The sequence below is a fragment of the Phyllostomus hastatus genome, unplaced genomic scaffold, assembly GCF_019186645.2.
Source record: "Phyllostomus hastatus isolate PE091 unplaced genomic scaffold, TTU_PhHast_1.1 phas_scaffold_129, whole genome shotgun sequence".
NCBI lineage: Eukaryota > Metazoa > Chordata > Mammalia > Chiroptera > Phyllostomidae > Phyllostomus > Phyllostomus hastatus.
The window spans coordinates 3,963,681-3,985,563 of NW_025334009.1; the positions used below are offsets into that span (position 1 = coordinate 3,963,681).

A 21,883-nucleotide genomic window follows, 5' to 3' on the forward strand; every position below is an offset into this window, starting at 1 on the left:
TACATCAGCGAAGGTGGTGCGGCCGGTGGAGGCGATGCTGACCATGGAACTGGTGGTGGAGGTGACGATCGTGATGGGGGTGACCGTGATGATGAGGATGAAGGTTAGCGATCGATGGTGGAGCTGGTGGCGATGGTGATGGGGGTACCCCTGGGGGTAACAGCGGCGATGGTGATGGGGTAACTTTAGCAACGACGATGGGAATAATGCCGACGGTGGTGTCGCTGGGGTGGTGAGGCTGACGTTGGTGGTAGTGGTGGTGGTGGTGGCGATGGAGTAACGCTGGCAGTGGTGACAGGGACTGCTGGTGGTAGTCGTGGTGTTGGTTGATGGTGGTTGGAGGGACCGGAGATGGTGATGGAGGGGGTGCGGGTGGCAGGGCTCTCCGTGGCGTACCTCCTGGGGCAGCCCTGTCCCACCCGTGGGCTGTGCCCTCGCTGGAGGCAGGACGCGGTGGAGCTTGCTTGATGCTCTTTTTTTTTAACCTCCAGTGAGCACAGCCTTCTGGGTAATGAGATGCAAATTGACAGAAAAGACAATGAGCCAGCCTGCGGCCGGTGGGGCAGCTTTTAGAGTCAGGCTGATTGCCTCTGTGCCAATTTGCATGGCATTAGCGTGCACGTCTCCGCCAACGAGCTTGTGCACTTCATCAGAGGTCACCTGGCTGGCTGCTTTCAACAAGGGGTGGTGACCTGCGATCCAGACCAGGGACAAGGGCAGGGCCCCTCTGATCCTGACCTGATCTGGGCTCCAGGATGGGGCCCCAAGGAGTCTGAGCCTGTTGTTTGGGGAGGGGGGACTTCAGTCAGCAGGGGCCACCGAGTCAGGGTCCACAGGGGCAGACTCAGGAGGGCTCGGTTGGCCAGCACCGTGGTTCCCCTTGAACATGTGTTGCAAAGCTGACAAACAGGTCTCAGGCAGAGGGGGCGCTGGCCCTGGCCCGGGTGCCTCAGTACAGGTCCGGGCTCTGTCCCGAACTGACACAGTTGCCTGGGTGGTCCCTCCAGGCCTCGGCTCCCGCGCTGTACAGCGGGGCCCCAGCCTCATTGTGTCCACATTGAAGGTGGCAGTCGTCCAGCCAGGCCCTGCCCGTGGCTCAGCCAGTAAGAGTGGCCAGGGCCGGTTCTCCACGTCAAGGTCACATGTTGCATCCTCTGTGAAGTCCCATGCTGTCACTGTCACCATCATCCAAACCGCCTGGAATCATGCTCGGGTGGGACCCGGAGGGGCCGAGGTGGTGCAGAACCCGGGTGAATGCCCCCACCGCACGCTGCAGGGGCCTGGCCGGGCCTCCTGCTCTATCCGTGGTGCTGAAAATCTGGGCCCCACCTGCCCAGGGGTCCCTGCTGCCATTGCTCCCCGACCCCTGTGCCCCCTGGACCCCAGTGCAACAGAAAAGACTCCACTCCACGCCGCCCCCCACCCCAGGACAGATGCCAGCAGGGCGAGGGGCTCTTTCCCTGGCCCCCCACCCCTGGGCGGCCCAGTGCCCCGTCAGGCACATCCCCGTGCCTTACTCCCTCTCCCCCCGAGTTTGGGCCTAATCAGAGCTAATCAGAAAATTATGAGCTGCCTGATTACTGATTAGATTCCTAATGTTAATAGAGTCGAGAAGGGCCCGCGCAGGCAGTGTTTTAGGGAAAAGTGTAAAAATAACATCCTGGGAAGGGAGCACGGTGGCTGGAGGGGTTTGGGCTCTGCTGTCCTCGCAGGCGGAGGGTCAGGCTCCACTGTTCTCCCTGGGGGCGGGGCCCGGGCTCCCCGTCAGCAGAGGGGCCTCCTAGCAGTGAGGTGCCTCTCCCAAGGGCCTCCGGGTCGGGTATAACGGAGAACCTACTTCCGGTACAGCACACGAGGGTGGGATTGTGTCTGTACTGCTCACTGACCTACTCATGCCTGGAACAGGCCGGGCACACAGTAGGTCCTTAATAAACGTCCGACAGGAAAGAGGGAAGGCACGTCAACCCCTTCCTGCTGGCACTGCCACTCTCCGCCGTCCGGCCCCGGAGCCACTGGGGCGGGGGTGGGGGCACACAGAGAGGCGTCTGAGCAGGCTTCTTGGAGGAGGGCATCGGAGCACGCCAGGACAGTGCACGGGGCGGGGCCAAGGCCCAGCATGCCAGCTCCCCCGAGGCCCAGCCCCTGGCCGACGTGGCCCGGTGACAGGCCCATGCGCACAGCCCCCAGCCCCTCAGTCCAGCAGCGCCCAGTGGCTTCTGCTTCCAGACCCTTTCACCACTGACTCGACAGCAGCTGGGTGGGGTGGGTGGACGACGTTTCCACAAGGTCCAGAGTGGGGCTGGGGTCCCCACGAGCAGGTATCAGCAGTGCAGACCCCAGAGGCCGCCCCTTGGGCCCGCTGCTCGGGGGGCCCAGGGAGGCCCGTACTGAACCTCACCCTTACCCCCACGCCATCTTGGACCGCCACCCTCTGTCGCTCGCACTGCTTCTGCTCCGGCCTCTGCCTCTCCATCCCAGGGGAGCCCAGCGCCTCCGAGCCAGCAGGGCCCTCAGGGCACCTCCTGACCCACCCCCACCCCACTGACCACGGTGGGAGCTCAGGCCTAGCACTGGGGCTGCCCAAATCCAGGCACCCAGTTTCTGCTCTCATGAGATTACATCTGGGAAGGAGCCAGACACCACAGTGGTGGGGACACCCCGGGGGGTTCTGCAGACCCAGCCTGCCCCGGGGGGAGGGATGCGAGCCACAGCTCCTCAAGGATGAGGAAGAGCAGGCCAGCTCTTGCTGGAGGGAGCAAAGGGCAGTCAGGCTTGGGGCGCAGCACGACAAGGGTGGGGGACCCAAGCGTGGCAGGAGGGGTGGGCTGAAGGTCAGCGTGCTGTGAGGGTGGCCGGGGGCAGGGCCGGGCCACAGAGGGCCCTGTGAAGGGCGGCAGCAGGAAAGGGGCAAGGGGTCGGGGCAGCTCCGAAGCCCTGGATGGGGGCCCGGGGCAGACGAGTCTGCAGTGGGGCTGGGGGCTCTGGAGAGGTCAGCAGAGAGAAGGGGGTTGTGGGAGTAGGGGCCTTTGGAGGGGAACAACTTCCAAGGGGCGCCCTTGGGGAAGCGCTGGCCCAGCTTGGGCGTGGTTGGTGGAGCAGGACTCGCACGTGGGCCCTGCATCCCTGCCTGGGGCGGGGCTGAGCTGGAGGCCAGGCCAGGGTGCTGGGGGGCAGTGGACAGAGGTGGTGCTGAGGAAAGGGACAGTCCATTGGCATGAGCTTCCGGGGGGGCCAGATCGAGGCAAAGTCGGAAGCCTAAGAGAGAAGCCAAGGGTGGGGGAGCCGTGAGGAGGTCCCTGGGGTGAGGCTGAGGGAAGGGTAACCCCGGACCTGGGGCCGGATCTCATGTCCACAGCGAGTCCACACCTCGTTCCCCTCCCTCATCCCCGCAGCTCTGGGGACAGCCGGGGGGCATCCTGGTCTCCCTGATACAGGTGGGAGGCTGGGGAGACAGGTGAGAGGGAGCGGTGCTCCCCAGAGTGTGTGCTGGGCCGTCACTGAGCCATAGGAGCGCAGGCCTCCCGGCCTGTGACGGGCGTGGTCACACCCAGGCAGGGACGCCCACCTTGCGTCTCCAGAGTGTGGGCCAAAGCGGGGAGTGAGGGCACTGGGGTAAACGATGTCGCCCTGCTGCTCTCCCAGGGGGTGGCCCACGGCTCCGGGCCTGGTACCCTCACCTGATGCTCTCCGCATATGTTTTCAAAGAACGAAAGAATGAGGAAAATGGACAAAACTGGCAAATTTATGAGAAACTCACCTGGCTTACCAGGGACCAACTCACGCGAAGAGGTGGGCGGCTTCCATGCTGGGGCTGAGGGTGCGCCAGCCAGCTCGGCGGGTTCTCACCCCGGTGAGCACACTAGGGGGCTGTCCGGGGCAGGGCGGCCCCCTGGGAGGAGCTCCAGCAGCCTCAGAGCCCGCCTGGCCCAGCCCTTGGCTGAGCTCCGGGGCCACAGGCCTAATGCGGACCTCACACTGCGCGGTGATTCAGTGGCTTATTTCTCACGGGGAACCTCTCACAGGGGCCCAACAGGGGACCAGGAGCAGCAGCAGGGACCCGGCAGGGCGGCTCCCAAGACCGGGCCATCCCAGTGCCCTCGGCACGACGCTGTCCCATCCCGAAGCAGCCCGATGCCAGCGGTGCCCTGTCCACCCGTCACTCGTGGCTTCTGTCCCCTAACTCGTCGGACCCACTCTTTCTGAATTGCCCGTGGTCCCCACTGAGACCGTTGAAAGTGGATGCACGGAAGCAGTGGAATTTTTTTTTTTAAGATTTTATTCATTCATTTTCAGTGAGAGGAGAGAGGAAGGAGAAAGAGAGGGAGAGAAACATCAATGTGTGGTTGCCTCTCCCACGCCCCCTACTGGGGACCTGGCCCACAAGCCAGGCATGTGCCCTGACAGGGAATCGAACCAGCGACATTTCGGTTCCCAGGCTGACGCTCCATCCACCGAGCCACACCAGCCAGGGCAGTGGTGCGGTCTTCTTACCCAGGGGCCACTGCACCCACTCTCCTTCCTGGGAGGGAGGGTCCAGGAGCCCCGGGCCTTCCTACTCCTGGTGCGAAAACGTCCACGTTTGGGTGACAGAACAGTAGGAGGAGAGAGTGTGTCTTTTAAATGTCCCCCCGAGGCAAAATACAACCTAGTACCGGGTGCCCTGGGAGGTCCTGTCTGGCCTGACAGCCAAGCCCCCGGGACACCAGGCCCCCCGACCCCATCCCCCTTGTCACATTTTTCCCAGGAAAATTAAGACACAGGAGAAACCCGGAGAGGTGCCCGTGGTGGGAACCACGACGCGAATGAGGTTTTCCCTGTTACATGTATTCTGACCTTTAAAAAAAAAGAAAGAATCCATTTTACTAAATGTTTTTTATCAACTCGCAGAGGACTCGGGCCGCCGGTGAGGGAAAAGGGCAGGGAGCCTGCTGCGCTGTCAGCCGCGGGGCCCTGGCGCCGGCTCCCTCCTCCCCGCCCCCGCCGGGAGCGCTGGTGATTTTCCTGCGGGGTCGGTGGCGGGAGTTTGGTCTGGGGTCCGGGTGTTTGTTTTCCATTGTCCCAGCGGTGGTTGTACCCTCAAACCGGGAGCACAGTTAACACAGAGAGGCTGCGTCTGACGTGTCCCGGGACAGGAGCCGAGTGTGTCTGGGGCGGTGGGTGCAAGAAGCACTGAGAGAAGGGAGCTCAGAGGGTGGGAAGGCAGAGCCACCAGCATCTCCGCCACCTGCCGTGAGCAAGTCGTGGGCCCTGCTCCTGCTGACGCCCTTCCTTCTCTTCGCCCCCTGGAACCCAGCAAAAGGGGAGATGAGGGCAGGGTCTGCCCTCAGAAGGCTGTGGGCAGTGAGGTTGTCCCTCAAAGTGCTGGGCACATCCCAGGCCATGGAGGGTAGCAGTCAAGGCAGCTGTCACTCAGGCGACAGGCACTGTCCCCACGCGCCTCCCACGGGAAAGGGCCCAGTGGGGATCCTCCTTGTCCCTGACTGCGAATGAACCTGCCTGGAGCTGACCGTAGGCAGACGGACAAATGCTCATGCGGGCCAAGGCAGCAGGAAGGGGAGTGGGCAGGCCGGGACCCCCACCCACCTACACCGCTGCCCCTGTCGCCAGCCCTGGGGTTCCAGCTCCCTCCTTGCTAGGCTGCATCTTGCTTCGTTATTATGCAGATATTTTAATTATGCAGATATGTTTTTAGACAGTTTTAAATATGTATATTATTTACTCATTAGACCATAACAGCTCTGGAAATTGGAAATCTGTATTTAGTATCTATCAGTGCACAGTACAGAGCTAATCCGGGGCCCGAGGACAAGGAGGGAAGCAGGTCGAGAGGGCGGCGCTTGGGGGCAGGGCGGGGCCTGCTGGGAGCCCTGGTGCTTACCCCTGCCCAGGGTCTCGGCCCGGGGACTCCAAGGATGGGGGTGGGCTCAGAGAAGCACCTGGGAGGCCTGTTACTGGCCCCCTCTCCTGGGGACAGGGCAAAGGAGCCACTACGGGGGCAGGCGAGGGGCACCTGAGCCCAGCCAGCCAGCCAGGCCCGCCGGGTCCTGCCCTGGGGCGTCTGCTGGCCAGCCTGCATCGGATGCCTCCTCTCCCCCACTTCCTCCCCAGGGGCCTGGGGCGGCAGCGCCTGGCCTGCAAAGGGAGGGAGAACACAAGGTTCCCCCCTGGGGTGGGGGGACTTGCTGGGGCTGGGGGCGGGGGCAGAGCGAGGAAGAGGCCCAGTCTTCCACCTCTCGTTGGATCACCTGCTCCAGTCAGTGACGCCCAGCCCGAGGTAGGTGCCGGGGGCCAGTGTCTGGTGTCATCCTGTCGCCGTGACCTTCCTTGCCACCCTCCCTCAGTGTCCTCAGGGCATCTGCTGGGTGCCGTGTCCTGTGCCGAGTGAGTGACTTCAGGGCCTTTGATCCTAAACCTCTTATATCCTCTCAGAAGACGGAGTCGAGTAACTCGGCCCCAGAACCCATCTTCCCTCCGGGCTGCACAGAACCAATCCTGTGCGGTGCGCAGTTGCTCCCCAGACCCTTCCAGGCTGGGCCGGCCCCGGGGGGAGGAGAGGCCTTCGAAAGGGTGAGCAGCCAGAGGCTCCAGCCATCCCCACTCCCAAGCCCCACCCCTCCCAGCATGCCGTGGGGCCCAGCCCTCCTGGAGTTGGCCCAGGAGGGGCACCCACCACGGCCCCGGGCCCCTCCTCGGGCAGGTCGTGGACCGCCTCCGTTCCACAGCCACGGGAACACGTCACACTCGGTGACACTGGAAGGTGTCTGTCTGTGGGGGGCGCTGCTCCCAGGGGAGCTCCGCCCCCAGCCCCGTGCCCCACCAGCCCTCCTTCTTGCCTTTCCCCGGAGGAGCAGTTTCCAGAGCTGAGGGAAATGGCTGTTAAGTGAAACTCTGGTCATTGCTTCCCAAACGCCCGCTGCTGCGGTGATGGACTCGGCCGTGAGCAGCCCCGCTCAGCAGCCCCACCGGTGTCCCCCCAGTGCCCGGACCTTGGCAGGGACGCCGCAGGCCAGCCGAGCCACCGTCAGCGACCTCGAAGCCGCATCAGCCTCCTAGGCAGCCCTGAGCCCCCGGGTTATGAGGACGAGGAAAGGGGGTTCAGAGAGGTTGAACCTCACACCTGGGGTCACACAGCTGGCTGAGCAGGGTCAGACTCAAACTCATGCCTCTGCCCAGGGTCAGAGCCACGCGGACCTTGACGTGGCAGGTGTCCACTGTGTACCTACTGTGTGCCAGAGACCAGGTGACTGTGAACGCGACAGCTGCCAGACATGGCCCCCACCACACTCCGAGCTCCCGAGAAAGCAGCCGTGGGTTCTCCGGGAGCCACAGCGGGCTGATGAGGGCTCAGCGGGGCTCAGGGAGGGCGTGGGGGGAGGACGAGAGCTGAGCTGACCCCACAAAGGCGAGGGCGTGAGCCAGGCGGAGGAGTCTGGGCGAGGGCACACGGGCGGGAGCAGCAGGCGCAGCGCCGGGCGCTGGGGAACCAGAGACCGCAGGTGGCCGAGAGAGCAGAACCCAGAGCCCGAGCAGCAGGGAGTCAGCCCCTGTCCCAGGGAGCAGGCCCTCGGGGGTGGGCGCAGGAGGGAAGCCAGCCCCCCCCCCCAGGCAAGAGCTTGGAGACCGGACTGAGCCGTGGCCCCGCCTCGGCCCCTGCGCTGCTGCTCGATCCTTGCAAGTTGTCCCTTCCTCTCTGGGCCCGTTTTCTCCCCCATTCTGCCCACCCCTGAGCCGTAAGGAAGACCGGGAGAGTTGGGAGGGAAGCTTCTAGAGGATGAGCCTTGGGATAGGAAGGGGGCAGACAGGAGCCCAAGGCTCTGGGTGTCTGCTGAGGGGAGGGAGGGCCCTGGGCCGGGCAGGGGCGGAAGGCCGCCTCCAGAGGCAGGCTGCCTCCTGAGACGGCAGGGAGCACAGCCCGGGGCGGGGGGGGGGGGGTGGGTGACAGGGAAGGTGCAGAGGTGGGGAAGAGACTGGATACTTAAAGCCAGCCAGAGGAGGACCCCTTCCTGGGGGCAGCATCTGGGGTCGGGAACAAGGGGGCGGCCGAGGGCCTGCCCACTCCGGGTGGGGACGTTACTCTCTCCAGTTTACACACAGGAAACTAAGGGCCGGGGAAGCCACTGGATCAGAGAGAGCAGGGTTCGAACCCAGGCTGGTGCTGCAAGGCCCCGGGGCCCAGGCTCTGAGCCCCTAGTGCGGCCCCGCGGGCGTGTCTGGGGGTGGGGGGGATCCCAGCCCTCCCACGCTGCCTGCCGTCCTCACGCCTGGCCAGACGCAGGCAGCCCCCGCCCGCCCACGCCGCCCAGCGCCGGCCCTCCCTCCCGCACCGCCGCACCGCCGGGCCTGTGTGTTTTGCAATTTCCACACGTTCCGCGCCTGGGGATGGACTGATTGATCTGTAACACCGAAAAAATAATAATGGCTTGATCGTTACTGGGGATTAAAAGTAATCCTTTCGCTGTGGCTATTGCGACTCTGTTATTCACAAGTCAGCGGGCTGACCCCGGCCTTGGGGCCCGCGGGGCTCCGGGAATTCAAAGAGGCTGCCGGCGGCCGGGGTCCTCTCTCCCTGGGGCTGCCCCTCTCCTTGGCTGCTGGGCTAGGGAGCCGAGGGGCTGTCCCCTGGGGCCTGTGGATCCTGCGGGCAGAGCTGAGCCCTGAGAGGGGAAGGGAAGGGGGGCAGGGAGCAGTTGCCCAAGGCTCCCCCCTGCAAGGTGTGCCCCCCAGGACTGCCCCTTAGGCTTCCCCCTCTCATGCGGGCCAGGAGCTTGGCTCGCATAGTAGGTGCTCAGTTAACAGCGGGGACGAGCATTGTTAACCATACGTGCCGCACAGCAGTGTCCTCTGCAGAAGGGCACTGCAGGCTTGTGGGTGAGGGGCCTCGCCCACCCTGGGGATTTGTGGTTCAGGCAGAGGGAGCCCCAGGATGGGAAGGGAGGGGCAGGAGCCCCCGGGGCCTCAAGAAAGCTGCGTCTCCTACATGCAGAGCCGCAGGGGGCTGCTGAGGGTTCAGGGGCAGGGGGTGGCCGCGTGCTCAGAGCCACAGTTTAAGGCTTCGGGTGCTACGAGGAGAGCAGATGACAGAGGGCGAGCAAGGACGCCGGCGCCCGATGGAGGGCGGCGCCAGGGCTGGGGGCGTCCCCAGGTGGTCTGAGCGATGTCGAGGGTGGGGTGTAAAGGGCAGCGGCTCCAAGGTGGGCTCATTCCAAGTGGGGGTGGGGGTGCTCCAGGAGCCCGAGCACCACCCCCGGAGGGTGTCCAGGAACTCGGGGGGGGTGGGTCCAGGATTGGGGGCAGACACGGGAGGCATCTGGGAGCAGAGAGGCCTGTGGTCCCTGGCGCTGGGTAGGGCAGGCGGGGCCCGCACAGGCAGGCCCAGCAGCAACAGGTGGGCAGAGGGTGGAGGCTCCAAACAGGTGGGGTAGCAGGAGAGGGGGTGGAGGCCAGCGGGGCTCCGCATCATGAAGTGAGGGGGTTTGACTTCAGTAGGGACTTTTCTCCTCTGCCCCCAGGCCCCCAGGCCCCCCCGGAGCCCCCAGCCTCACGGTGCTCCCAGCATTCGGTGCGCTCGGCCTGAGCAGGAGGGGCCACCAGGCCCAGCGGGGGTGGGGATGGCTCTGGACAGCCCCGGAGAGTGGAGGCGGCGCCCCTGCAGGGGTCCCACCATGCCCCCCACACTGTCCTGTGCTGGGACGGAGCCCAAGCTGGCCACCCGTGTCCTGACTCCCATTTCCCCCAGAGGCGCAGCTTCATTAGAAACTGCCCCGTAAGGCCCACGGGCCACATCAGGCCTGGACGGAGGGCTGGGGAGGGTGTGTGTCCTGAACGCAGAGAGGCCAGGAGGCAAGACGTTGCTGTCCCACCCACAGGATGGAGTGGGTCGGGGTGGGGGACCAGAGCCCCTCTCCCCACGAGAGCCATCCCGCCCCTCACCAGACATCATGGGCCCGTGGAGTGTGCCTCCTGGCCTCAATCATGGGCTGGGCAAAGTGGCCGTGTGGCAAGGGTCAGGCTCAGGGCCCAGCCCAGCCCAGACTCACTCCAACCTCGGGCAGGCCACTCACCATCCCCGTACCTGCGGGTCCTCATCTGATGAGGACACAGCAGGCACATCATGACACTGACAGGTACATGTGACATGTTGCTGTCCTAGGGTGACTGGTTCACGGTGACAGTTGTTGGTGGCGGGGCTTCAGCTCATGTAGCCCTATGGGGGGCCCCAGAGGGTCATCTTCAGGAGCCCTAAGACTTTCTGGAGGGACGGGATCCACAGAAGTGCAAAGTAAGAACCTCAGTAGTCTAAGCACCTCCTCCAGGAAGCCTTCCCTGATACCCCAGGTTCCCACAGCCCTGAAACACCCCAGCTAGTCCAACCCTGGCGCTTCCGCCTGGTTATGCATCTGTTGCCCCCTCTGACCCGCGAGAGGGACAGGCTGGTGCTCCACATGGCGTGGCGCCAGGCATGCTGTGTAACAAAGTGTGGGGTGGACGGGCAGGCACCTGTGCTCACAGGCACAGGGGCCTCGTTGGAGGAGGCTGCAGGAACCAGCCCCAAACGACAGGCCAGGCTCGCGTGGACAGAAGGCGTGGAGAGCCCTGCGGGGAAGGGAAGGGGCCCAGGAAGCCAGAACAGAGACGGTGGTGGTGGTGGGCCTGCGTGGGCAGAGGGGCGCCACAGGCCCTGAGCCAGCTGGGGCAAAGGCACACGAGCGAGCCCCTCAGCCACTTTCGGCAGCTCCCCAGCCTCTGACCTGCCTGTGCTCTGTCCCCAGAGATTGGCTGATGCTGCGGAGAACTTCCAGAAGGCCCACCGCTGGCAGGACAACATCAAGGTAAGCACGGTAGTGCCACCCCCAGCAAGGGTGCATGTGCGTGGGGGAGTCTGCCCAGGAGGGCCCCGGGGCTCCGTGGAGTGGGCAGGAACCCCTCGGCCTTGGGGCACAGGGTGCAGACACGGACCGGTCCTCCGCTGCAGAGTTGCCGTGGCGCCCGGGGAGGGGGCGGGCTGCCCCAAGGTGATGCTCCCCAAAACGGGTGTCGCCTTGGTGGTTAAGGGGGCGCCCAGACTCCTTGGGGAGCCCCCAGGGCCAAGAAGCCTCTTGACGACAGGATCTCTCCAACTTGCATGCCCTGGCCCAAGAGAGACACTAACCCCTGCCCTGGACGTCCCCGGGCCCTCAGGCTGGGACCGAGACCAGGTTGCCACAGCCACAGAAGCCTCTCCCTCCACCGGGTGTGGGGGGGCGGGGCGAAGCCATGTTTGCCTGATGCTCGCCCCGCCCCTCCGCCAGTCCCTCAGTTTGCCTGTCTGTCCGTCCCACCGGTCCCTTGGGCAGGGTAGAGCTGTAGTCACCCCCTCTACTGCGGGGGCAGGGCCCCGCTCTGCCCCAGCCGCCAGGCTGAGAGGCATTGATCAGTGCCGATGGTGGGCCCGTGGGCCGGCACGCCACCCACCCAGCCTGCGCCGCTGCCGGAGACCCGGCCTCCGCTGCAGGTGGGACCGGCCGTGCCGAGAGACACCTGGACTTGCGGCTGGGGCAGGGATGCTGTTTTTGTCGCTCACAGGCACACCCCCCATCACTGAAACCACGTCCTTCCCAGCGACCCTCAGGAGGTGACCAATAAGGAGACGTGTCCCTCCCCAGCACTCGGGAGGGGCACCCGGCCTGTGCCTGCACCCCCGAGTCACACTCAGGCCCCTCACGCAGGCCGGGCCTTCCCTTCCCCACCCCCAGGCGGTCCCAGGGCAGGCCGCCCCAGGCCGGCGCCCAGTGGGCCCCTCGGTCTGCCCCACTCATGGCCCCCCCAGGCTGGAAGCAGCCGGGCCTGACTTAGTGCTGCCCATCACCTGTCCCTGTACCTAGCCCTGCGGACGGAGTGACCAGGAACAGCTGGACATTGGTCTTCTTATACCTCTGAAGTGGGGGTGGGGGCGCCCCACACCCCTGGGCACAGAGGAGATGCTTGGCCTGTGGGGGCCAGACTGCAATCTCCTGCATGATCCGTGGGGTGTGGCCCTCCTGCTGCCAACAGCACACAGTAGGTCTTCACATAGACCTGAGAAACAGACAGTGGCGTGCCTCTGTTCACACATACACACCAGCGTGGGGACTTGGGGGGGGGGCCCCCAGAGCCCGCAGGGTCAGGGCTAGGACAAGAGAGGGAGGGGCAAGACGTCTGGGCATGAAGTCCCCTCCCACCCTTTCTACCTCACACGCCTGGCCAGGGCCAGGGCCGGGGCCGGGAACCTGTAGCCACCGGCCTTGGACACCGGAGAAACCACGGCCCTGGTTGGCAGGCAGCACCACCATGGCCGCTGCAGACTGGCACCTGGCGCTCTGGTGCCCCTGACATGCAGGGTGGATGAAGAAGGCCCACCTGCCGGATGCTGTACCTGGCTGCAGCACCTCACTGCGCCAGCATCGTCGGCCTTCTAACCCGCCACCGGGAGGGAGCTAGGCTAGGGCGTGGGTGGGGGAGGCAGGTGCGGCCCCCGGGCCCCCAGGCTGATGCCAGGACCCGCAGGAGACAAAGCCCTGCCCTGGGGGGTCTGGTGCGAGAGGCGGTTCTGCCTGAGAAGGCTGGGCCAGGCTGGAGGAGCTGGGTGGACAGGACAGGTGGCCTCCCTGGCCCCAGGTCGGCCCCAGCCATCAGACCGGCTGCCTGCCTCTCTGCCAAGCCGGCGGCAGACGGCTCTCTCAGAAAACAGTCCTCTTGGCTGAGTCGAGCTGGCGGCAAGCCCGGCTGGGAGGCCAGGCGTCCTCATTGGGGTAGCCGGGCCGGGCACAGATGCCTGGTGGGCAGGCCGAGGTCAGGTCTGGCCGGGCCCCCTATCCACCAAACTGCCACCCCCCCGTCGTCACCCTGTTCCCCACCTGCCAGTGCGCCTTGTGCCCTCTCTAGGGCTCAGCTCCGGCCGAGGAGAGTCTGTCACCTGCACGAGGCCCATGTGGACTCCCAGGCGCCCCCCCCCCACCGTGCATCATCCATGCACAGAAATCTACATGGGGGTGTGAATTCACAGGGGGCGACCCCCCACCCCAGCCCACTTTGAGCAGAAGGGCCCCTCGAGTACCAGCCCACAGAGGGTGGAGGGGGTGTAAGTGGTGTGATCCCCAGACAGCCTGGACCGTCCCTCTCACCCCACCCGGGGGTCCTGATACCCTCGTGCCCCTCCCGGGTCTGTGCAGCTGCAGACACAAGGTGGGGCCCCACCCGCGGGGAACAGTGGCCCTTGCCCCTGGGGAGGCCCACCTCCCGCCCTGTGAGCAGCCTCAGAGGAGGCATCACCCCGATTTCGGAAGTGGGAGCCCTGACCCTGAGGCAGAGTCTCATGGAGGCAACAGTGAGGCTTCAAAAGGGCTTAAGAGGCACCCTGGCCTCGCCAGTGAGCTAAGGGGACGCCCGGGCATCCTCACAGGCCCACTCGGGTCTGCACTCACTGCTTGAGGACCCCAGAGGTCACGTGTTTGGGTCAAGATCAGGGCCAGGACCCCTCGTCATCGCTGGGTGGCACTGCCTCCTTGTCCGCCCCACAGTGGTGGACAGCGGGCACCGTGCAGACCGAGCAGGCCCGGAGGCTGGTCCAGGGACCTCCCACCCCCCACCCGACCCTGAAAGCCCCGTGGTGTCTGCCACACCCAGGCTCCACACCTCACAGAGCATAGCAACCACAGCTGTCTTTACGCTTATTTTCACACGCGTGACCTTGCCTGCCGCCACCCTCAGCCAAGGTGAGCTGGCCCTCCAAGGTGGGGAAGGTGAGGGGGCGAGGAGGGGTCCTGCCTACGTGCACCCCAGGCCCTGGGGACAAGGGCAACCTACAGACTCCTGTGCCTCACCTCCTGTGGTCTGCAGCGGACTGGAATCCTCCTGTCCAGCACGTGCCCTCTGTGTCCCTGGTGCCACCAACATCTGATTCTAGGCTGAAGCCATGAATCAAGGAAAAGGGAGCCATTGGAGCGGCTGGAGGGGTGCCCGAGTACATGCACGGGAGTCGGGAGGGGTCCCGGGGCAAAGGTGCAGGCAGGACCCGCCTCGGCCGGCCGTGAGGAGTCCGGGGATCCTGGAGGCCCTGGAGTGACCGCCCACCAGCCGTGCCCTTCCCCCGCCCTTGCAGAGGGTTCCCCCAAAAGTCGGGGGTGCAGCCCCCGTGCTGATCTGCAGTCCTCGCGCCGCGCGGCCCGTTCTCGCCGCTGAGGGGAAGATCCGCACCGCCGTGTTTATACCCCTTTCAGATAACAAATCACATTTTCTTCTCTCCGGCGAGTGTGTTGAATTGATATTTTTCCCCTCGGTTTAATGGGTTTGTGTGTTCAGGAACGATCTTCATCAACTGAAACTCCTTATTGTGTTTGATGTAATGTCAGCTTTCATTAGGCACCTCGGTCTGGAGCGGGCTGCAAAGGCCAGGCACCCTGCCGCCCGGCCCCGCCCCCACCCGGGCGCCCCTGGGCCCCAGGCTCCCTGAGCTGGTGGGCCGGCGGGTGTGGGCGGGGCTGGGGGACGGGTGAGAAAGGCGGGCTGAGCCAGGGTGTGAGCCTCTCTGCCGAAGTGTCCCGTAGTGTCCCCTTCCGTGTGGACGGGTCCCGGTGCAGATGCCTCAGGTGACTGAAACTTTCGAGTGGCCCAGCCTTACACTCATCGTAAGGTCGTGGTCCCGCCCACGGCGTTGCCGGGCACGTCTTCAGCACCCACAACCCTTGCATGTGCCCGCAGGTCCAGCCAGTGGCCTGCGCCACCCCCAGACCGTTGGTGGGAAACACCCCAGGACTGTTGCCCACAACAAGCCGCCCTCTGACCACCTCAGATCCTGGGCAGTCACCACGGCCACGCCCCTCCCCAAGCAGAAGGAGCCTGAGCTCAGAGAGGGCGCAGTGCCACCCTGAGGTCCCAGAGCACACGCAGGTCTGCCAGGCGCAGGGGAGGGGCGGCCACCGCGGAGGCAGGGCGGGCTCTGTGCTTGCTGGTCAGCGCCCTGGGCCGTCACCCCCATCTTCAGACCACGGAGAAACAGGCTCCCAGTGGGCAGGGGGCTGCCAGAGCCGTGCTGCGGGTCCCACCGCACGAAACAGGGCGGAGGCGCGCGGGGGGAGGGTGACCCGGGCGGCGGCCCCATCCCCACGTCCTTGCGCCGGTGCCCGTCGGGGCAGGGGCGGGGCGGCTCCTCCCGAGCGGGTGCCGCTGGGTGGCGCCCGCCTCACCTTCTGGCGGCCCCTCTCAGCCACGCTCGGCTCTGATTAAAGATCATTACCCACGAAATTAGCCCGTTTGTGTGACGGGTCTCCCGGGTGGCCGGTGATTACGATGTGCAGATGGCCAAGAACCCAGGCGCCGGGCGGGCGGGCGGGCGGGCGCAGGCGGCCGAGGGCAGGAGCGGGCCGGGCTTTGTTTGCTGCCCCGCCTGTTGTGTAAACCTCCTTGCATTTCACAACAAATCACAGATAATTAATAAGTACATGCCCGTAATGAGCAGGCTTTTTAATAGAAGAAATTGGAAGATGCGGTGCCGAGTCATTATTCCGCTGCCGCCCAGACTCGGCTCTGTTTTCCCGTCTCCCTCTCTCTCCCCCTGGTTGTGCCGCAGCCAGAGTCTCTCTCGGCAGCCAGGCTTGGCTCCGGCTCTCTCTCCCCGAGAGGCAGCGAGGCCGCAGGGCAAGGACCCTGGGCTGGGAGTGGCGAGGGCCCCAGGACCCTCCCCGGTCTCTTGGGGGAAAGGGTGTCCTGGGCCTGACCTGACTCAGCCGGCCCCCCCGGACGGGAGCTCCGGGTGCAGGAGTCTGGGGGCAGTCCGCTCTAGGCCTTGGGGCCGGGGGTCCTGGCTGCACCCCCGGGGTGCCTGAGCCGTGCGTGCTGAGGCCTCTCTCCCCACCCAGGAGGAAGACATCGTGTACTATGACGCCAAGGCTGACGCCGAGCTGGTGAGTGCTCCCGCCTCGGCCGGGGGAGGGGCAGCCACCAGAGCCTCGCACCCTCTCCGGGCTAGTGGCCTCCGCCAGGAAGTGAGTGCTGGGACTTGGCTGTCCTTGGGATTCTGGGCTGGAGCCCGCAGGGCTGCGGTGGGTCAGGACCCCACCCTGCACCCGCCCCAGACAGACCCCGAGAGGTCAGGCCCCTCCAGGGCCGTGTGTCTGCGGCGCCGAGGGACACAGCTTCCCTGCACGGTGTGCCCAGGCCCGGACCCTGCCCCTCGGGGGTCCTCCCACGGGCAGTTCCCTCACCAGAACTGAGGGATGCCGGGTGCTTGCGAGAGCAGTTGGGGAGGGCTTCCTGGAGGTGGCAGCAGGGCCAAGATACAGGATGCAGCGCCATCCAGGTGTGTTTCAAGTCAGTGCAGGTGCCCTGCCCTCTGGCGAGGGGACCAGCAGCTCAGCGTGCCTGGCCCTGAGCTCGGGCAGACTCGCCCCAGCTGCGGAGGCAGCCCCAGTCCTGGGCCTGCTCTTCAGATGACGGACAGCACTCCCGGGGACCGGGGACTGCAGAGGAGACGAGAGTGTTGAGTAGATGGTGTTTGGTCACCTGTCAAGGCCCAATTCCACCTGCCTGCCTTTGAGGCGAAAGCAGTTGAGCCCCGCTGTCTCCTCTGAAGACAGGTGTCTCAGCAGCCCCGTCCCCGGGGCCTCGCCTGTGCTGGCTTGCGCCGCAGCCCCAGCACCCAGACCTCCCCAACCAGGCTGACCGGCCCGAGCAGAGTCCTGGGGGGGGCAGGCGTTGCCCAGTGACACCAGGAGGTGGGCAGGCAGGAGGGGACCCCTGCCGAGGGCCCTTTGCGGTGCCAGGCTGGCCTGGGCGCGCCCCGAGGAGGCCGGGCGGGCAGGAGAGAGCAGAGGTGGGTGGGCCACAGCCGGTGTGCTTCCCCCTGGGCTGAGCCTCCGTGGCTCCCAGAGAAACTGCTAAAATTAAAGCTGGAATCTGAAATTCAAATGAAGAGCGAACCTTTAATTAGACCCTGAATCTAACTCCTTACCCCCCCCCCTCGGCAGCAGGCTGTAATTTTAGCAATCAGCGCATTAAATATAAACCGGGAGACCACCATACAAAGCCCCTGGGCGCGGGGGGCAGCGCCGAGCACTCCTTGGCCGGCGTGGAGGCCGGGCCCCTGCTGAGCTCCTGAACTCTCCCTGCTTCCAACAACCCCCAGTGTATCCAGGACATCCCCAATCTGCCCCTGGCCCCTTGGGCATCTGCTGGGGGGCTGACGACCCCAGGAGGGACCCCCACCGAGGGCGGGGCTGAGCTGAGGTCAGGCGGCGGCAAGCCCAGCCCAGCGTGGCCCTGGTGTCAATTCCACACGTTTGCCGACTCCCCTGCTTGTTGTGTTGCTTTGTTTTTTTAATCTTTGCCAGAGGTACAGTTAGAGATCTTTCTAGACCATTTACTTTTAAATTACCAGCCAGAAGGTGGGGGTAGGGGAAAGAGAAGGAAGGAAAAAGTTCTCCAGCTGATAGCTTATCAGAACGGAATCCAAATGTCACATTAGTTGGGAAAGTTGGGAGATTAAATTTTCCAGCGCCCTTCATCTGCCGCTGACATTTCGGGGGCTTTCTTCTCCCGAGCCTGCCCCTCCTCCGCACGGAACGTGAGCGGCTCACGCCTCAGAGGCAGCGGCTCCCCGCTCTGGCCTCCGCCAGGCAGCCGCCTGCCCAGCTTTCTCCAGTGGCCCGGAGCTTCCAGGGCCCTCCCGGGGCGCGCGGAGGTGGCGGAGGGGGAGGGGCGGCACACCGGGAGGGCGGGACGCAGCTCCAGTCGCACTGGAGGAAACCCACCGATGAAGACAGGAAAGGGGGTTTGCTGCAGGCCCCTGAGAGCCGCTGCACCCTCTCCAGGAAAGCCCCCGGGCTGGGGGGCGCCATTGCCCTTTCCCCCAGACGGGGTCACAGCCCGTGCCAACAACCCGAGGCAGGAGCCTCAGGGTGGGGGGGTGCCCAGGACCCAGGGAGCCGTGGGGGCCGCTGTCACTGCGCCATCCGTGGCGTGGAGCCTGGTGCCCAGGGTGGTCACGGGGGTTTCGTGGGGCAGTGAGGGAGCGTGTGGGTGGATCAGCTGCTCACGCCACTTCCTCCAGGGGCACAGAGCCCCCCAACCCTGCCCCTGCCCTGCCTGCCTCTCCCCTGCCTCCCCTTCACTCCCCGCCACATCTTCCCTCCCCTCCCGCGCACCTGCACCCCGTGCCTGCCCCCCTCCCGGCTGTGCGTCAACGCTGTCGTAGCAGACCCGCTCCTGCCAGCCCGTGGTGGTGGGCGGGGGCGCACTGCGCATGCCCAGCCTGCCGGGCCAGAGACGCAGTAATTGGCACCTGTCAGGCGGCTGCAGCTCATTTTAGAAAGTCAACGGGGGCTTTGCCGGTCTCAACGCTAAGCCCCAGCCCTGCTCTCCCCAGGACGCCCGCTACTCAGCCCCCAGAGCCAATCTGCTGCGGGGGCGATGCCCCTCCCCCAGATAGGGCCAGAGCGCCCTCCCTGCGTCCAGCGGGGCTCCTTGCAGGGCCCTCGGCTGTGGGGCGGGGCGGGGCGGGGCGGGGGCAGGGCGGGCGACACAGAACTCCTGGGAAGGGCTGCCCAGTCCTCCCGCGGGGATTGCACATGGCAGGTCCCGTAGGCAGAGGTCTGCCACCCGCCCCTCACCGGCTCCAAGATTCGCCTTCCTAGCTGATAATTCGTTTTCAAGGATGTGGGGAAGGGCTCAGTTTGGTTTGGTTTTCAAATTTGGGTTCAGCAGATGTGGGGATGGTGGGTGGGCTGAGCAGGGGCAGGTGGAAGCCAGAGGCCGCCAGGTGAGGGGTCCGTACCCCGTGTCTCTCCCTCTCTCTCTCTCTTTGTCTGCAATCTTCTGATTCTGAGATGCCCCCACCACCTAGACTCTGGCCCCTCGGCCCCACTCCACCATCGCCAGCCCTTACGCTGTGTGGTGGGGGTGTCCCCTTCTGCAGGATGACCCCGAGATCGAGGATGTGGAGAGGGGGTCCAAGGTCAGCACCCTGAGGCTGGACTTCGTGGAGGACTCCAACTTCAAGAACAAGGTCAACTACTCGTACACAGCAGTGCAGATCCCCACAGACATCTACAAAGGCTGTGAGTGCAGTGAGATCGGGGACGCAGCCCCCGCGCACCGCGGGCCAGGGCCCACCGCCCGGGCACTGCCGGGTCCCAGGTGCCGGCCAGCAACACCCCCCTCAGTCCCCCCCACCCAAGGTCACACGCGCCCACCTCTCAGCATCACTCACACCCACCCGGGCACCGAGCGACTGCCAGGCGCAGGCTCCCAGCAGGCACAAAGCAGCAAGCCTCTCGCCCCGTGCACGGTCCCCTCCCGTGCGCGCACACGCGTGCCCACACGAACACATGCACAAGCCAAAGCGGCTCCCCACCCGCCCTCCGTGCCCTGCCCCCACATCAGACGGACCTGGGGACTGGGGGTCAGGGTGCAACTCCTCACACCGACCCCATGGCGCTTCCCTCCTTCTCCTGGGCATGGGGGGTGTGCGTGTGGGGAGGCTTGGGTAGAAGGCGATTGAGATTCCAGGCTCCAGGGGGCGCAGTTTGGCACAGTGGGGAAACCAGGTGACTGCAGCTAGAAGGATCTCAGTCAGACGTGAGGAAGGACTTACTGAAGGTCTTCGGAGATGTGAGGGGAGGAGGCCAAGAGTCAAACCCTGGAAGGGGAGCTCTAGCAGCAGGATTTAAGGCTCTAGGGTCTCTTGCTTCTGACATAATTCTGGGGTCACCTCCGGGGTAGCCTCGGAATCCGGGGTGCCCACTGGGTGGAGGGCCTTGGGACAAAGGCCCCAGAGCTTCTCGACAGTTTCCAGAATGCAGGGAATGCTCCAGGGGCCTCAGGGGGGCCTTCTGGGTGGGCCGAGGGGGTGAGGGTGGATGCGGGCCCCGCCCCCACCGGCCACCTGCCTGAGCCAGCGGAGGGGCACTATCGCAGGCAGCACCCTAATTAAAGCAGGAGCGACACCGCCCTCCCCGGTCACCCCTCGCTACCCACACAAATTACATTTTATATGTTTTTTATTTACTGTGTCACTTTTAATTAAATCTGTAATCGCCTGCCTGAGGGGGCATGGTCCCCGTTCCCCAGCTCAGCGTGATCTGAGAGTGAGCGCCGGGCCAAGGAGCCGGCCCTCGCCGGGGTGGGGACCGGAGCGTCTGCACGAGTATGTCTGGCAGTGGACGCGTGTGTGCACGTGTGTGCGCGTGTGCGCGCATGTAGTCTTGGACGCCCGCAGGGACAGCCCCGCCGGGTCAGCCGGCTGCTCTGGGCCTGAGTCAGGACCGCCCCTCTGCCAGCAGCTGGGTGCTGGAGCAGGCTCCCAGGACAGCCTGCTCCAAGGCCCTGGTGGTGCAGATCGGGAAACTGAGGCCCAGGGACGGGCGGGCCTCGCCAGGCCAACTCTCCCAGGACCCACAGTGCTGTGTGAAGCATTTGCAAGGCTAACTTTTATTTTTTTTTCCTTAAAGAAAAAAATAGAAATTGTTAAACTCATTAAGTTTCTAAATTAGGAACAGGACCGTCGCATACTGTTCAACAGGCAGAGCCAACGCTAGAAATGCGTTTTGTTTTCACATTACGGCCAGTTCAGGGAGCTGCCGGGCCGGAGGGGGCGGGGCAGTGGGGCAGAGGGGAGCGTGCCCCGGCCAGGCGGTGGGCAGAGCCGGGGGCGGGGGGTTGTCTCTAACTCACTGCTCTTCGCCTGCTCTGGAGCTCAGGGCAGGGCCTCTGGGAGGCGTTCCCTGGTTTGCACTTGCTGGGGACCGTGGGGTGCTGGGGACCGTGGGGCGCTGGGGTCTGGGCTGCGCTGGGGAGAAAGGAGGTCGGAGAAACTGAGGAAGAGACCGCCCCCAGGGGAGAGGTGAACACGGACCCTGGCCGGAGCAGGTGCCCGGCTCCCGCCGTGTCCCAAGGACACGCGCACTGACCTTGGAGAGAGGGGAAGAAGGGAGGGAGAGAGGGGGCAGAGAAACAGCGATGCGAGAGAGGAACACTGATCGTCCGCCTCTCGAACGCGTCCTGACCGGGGAGTGAATCCATAGCCTTTCGGTTCACGGGACGATGCTCCAACCAACTGAGCCACCCGGCCAGGGCCCCTGCCGGGTTTCTGGAGTCCCACGTGCAGAGACCCACGTGCACTGCACCCGTGAGAGCGTGCACCACACACGCCTTGGCAGGCTGAGGGCTGTCCTGAGCTGGGGAGCGGGTCCACTGCCCGGCCATGTGAGTCCCTGCCCAGGGGGAGGGGTCCGCAGGCTGGAGCCCACGCGTCTGAGAGGAGCCTTGCTCCGTGAGCGCGCACAGGGGCAGGTCTGCCGTGGGCAGCCACGGAGGGGGAAAAGAAGGACAGGGTAACTGGCTGGGGGGCTGTGGGAGCAGGACCCGTTGGGGTGCAGGGTGGTGTGCAGGCGTGAGCGTGTGCGTCCCGGTGCCCCTGGCGGCAGTCTGGCTGCTGGGCAGGTAGGGTGGGGACAAGGGGACCACATGCTGGCTGGAGCCACAGAGGTTAGAGGCGGGTACAGCTGTGGGGGGGTGCACTGTGCGTGTGCGTGCGTGTGCTCCTGCGTGACCGGGTTGGCGCGGGATCGTGGCACGGACCTGTCCCTCCGAGGCCCCGCGCCCCCGCCTGCTCCCGGCCCCAGTTGATTAATCATGGAGCTGAGTGGCTTCCAGCTTATCAGGTACCTTAATAGCTGAATAATTCCAGCCCCATCATCGAGCCCTTAATTGCTTTCTTGTGGCTGCAGCCCCGAGTGCATGCTGAGTGGGTGAGCTCCCAGGGGGCCAGCCGCCAGCTCCGGGCAGCGTGCTGCATCAGCATCCCAACTTACGACTCCCTGCCACCTGGGCGGCCCCTCTCCAGGGGCCACGGGTCACAGCTGCCCTTCCTGGC

At 65.2% G+C, this 21,883-nt stretch overlaps 1 protein-coding gene across 3 annotated transcripts in view; it reads left to right on the forward strand.

Annotated features, from left to right (window-relative positions):
• CACNA2D2 (calcium voltage-gated channel auxiliary subunit alpha2delta 2) overlaps nucleotides 1–21,883 on the forward strand; it is a 123,531-nt gene that overhangs the window by 84,608 nt on the left and 17,040 nt on the right. For all 3 annotated transcript variants that reach the window (XM_045857347.1, XM_045857348.1, XM_045857349.1), the window contains exons 4-6: nucleotides 10,770–10,829; nucleotides 15,873–15,917; nucleotides 18,926–19,067. In XM_045857347.1, coding sequence (XP_045713303.1) covers nucleotides 10,770–10,829; nucleotides 15,873–15,917; nucleotides 18,926–19,067 — 247 coding nt within the window. The remainder of the gene's footprint in view (nucleotides 1–10,769; nucleotides 10,830–15,872; nucleotides 15,918–18,925; nucleotides 19,068–21,883) is intronic.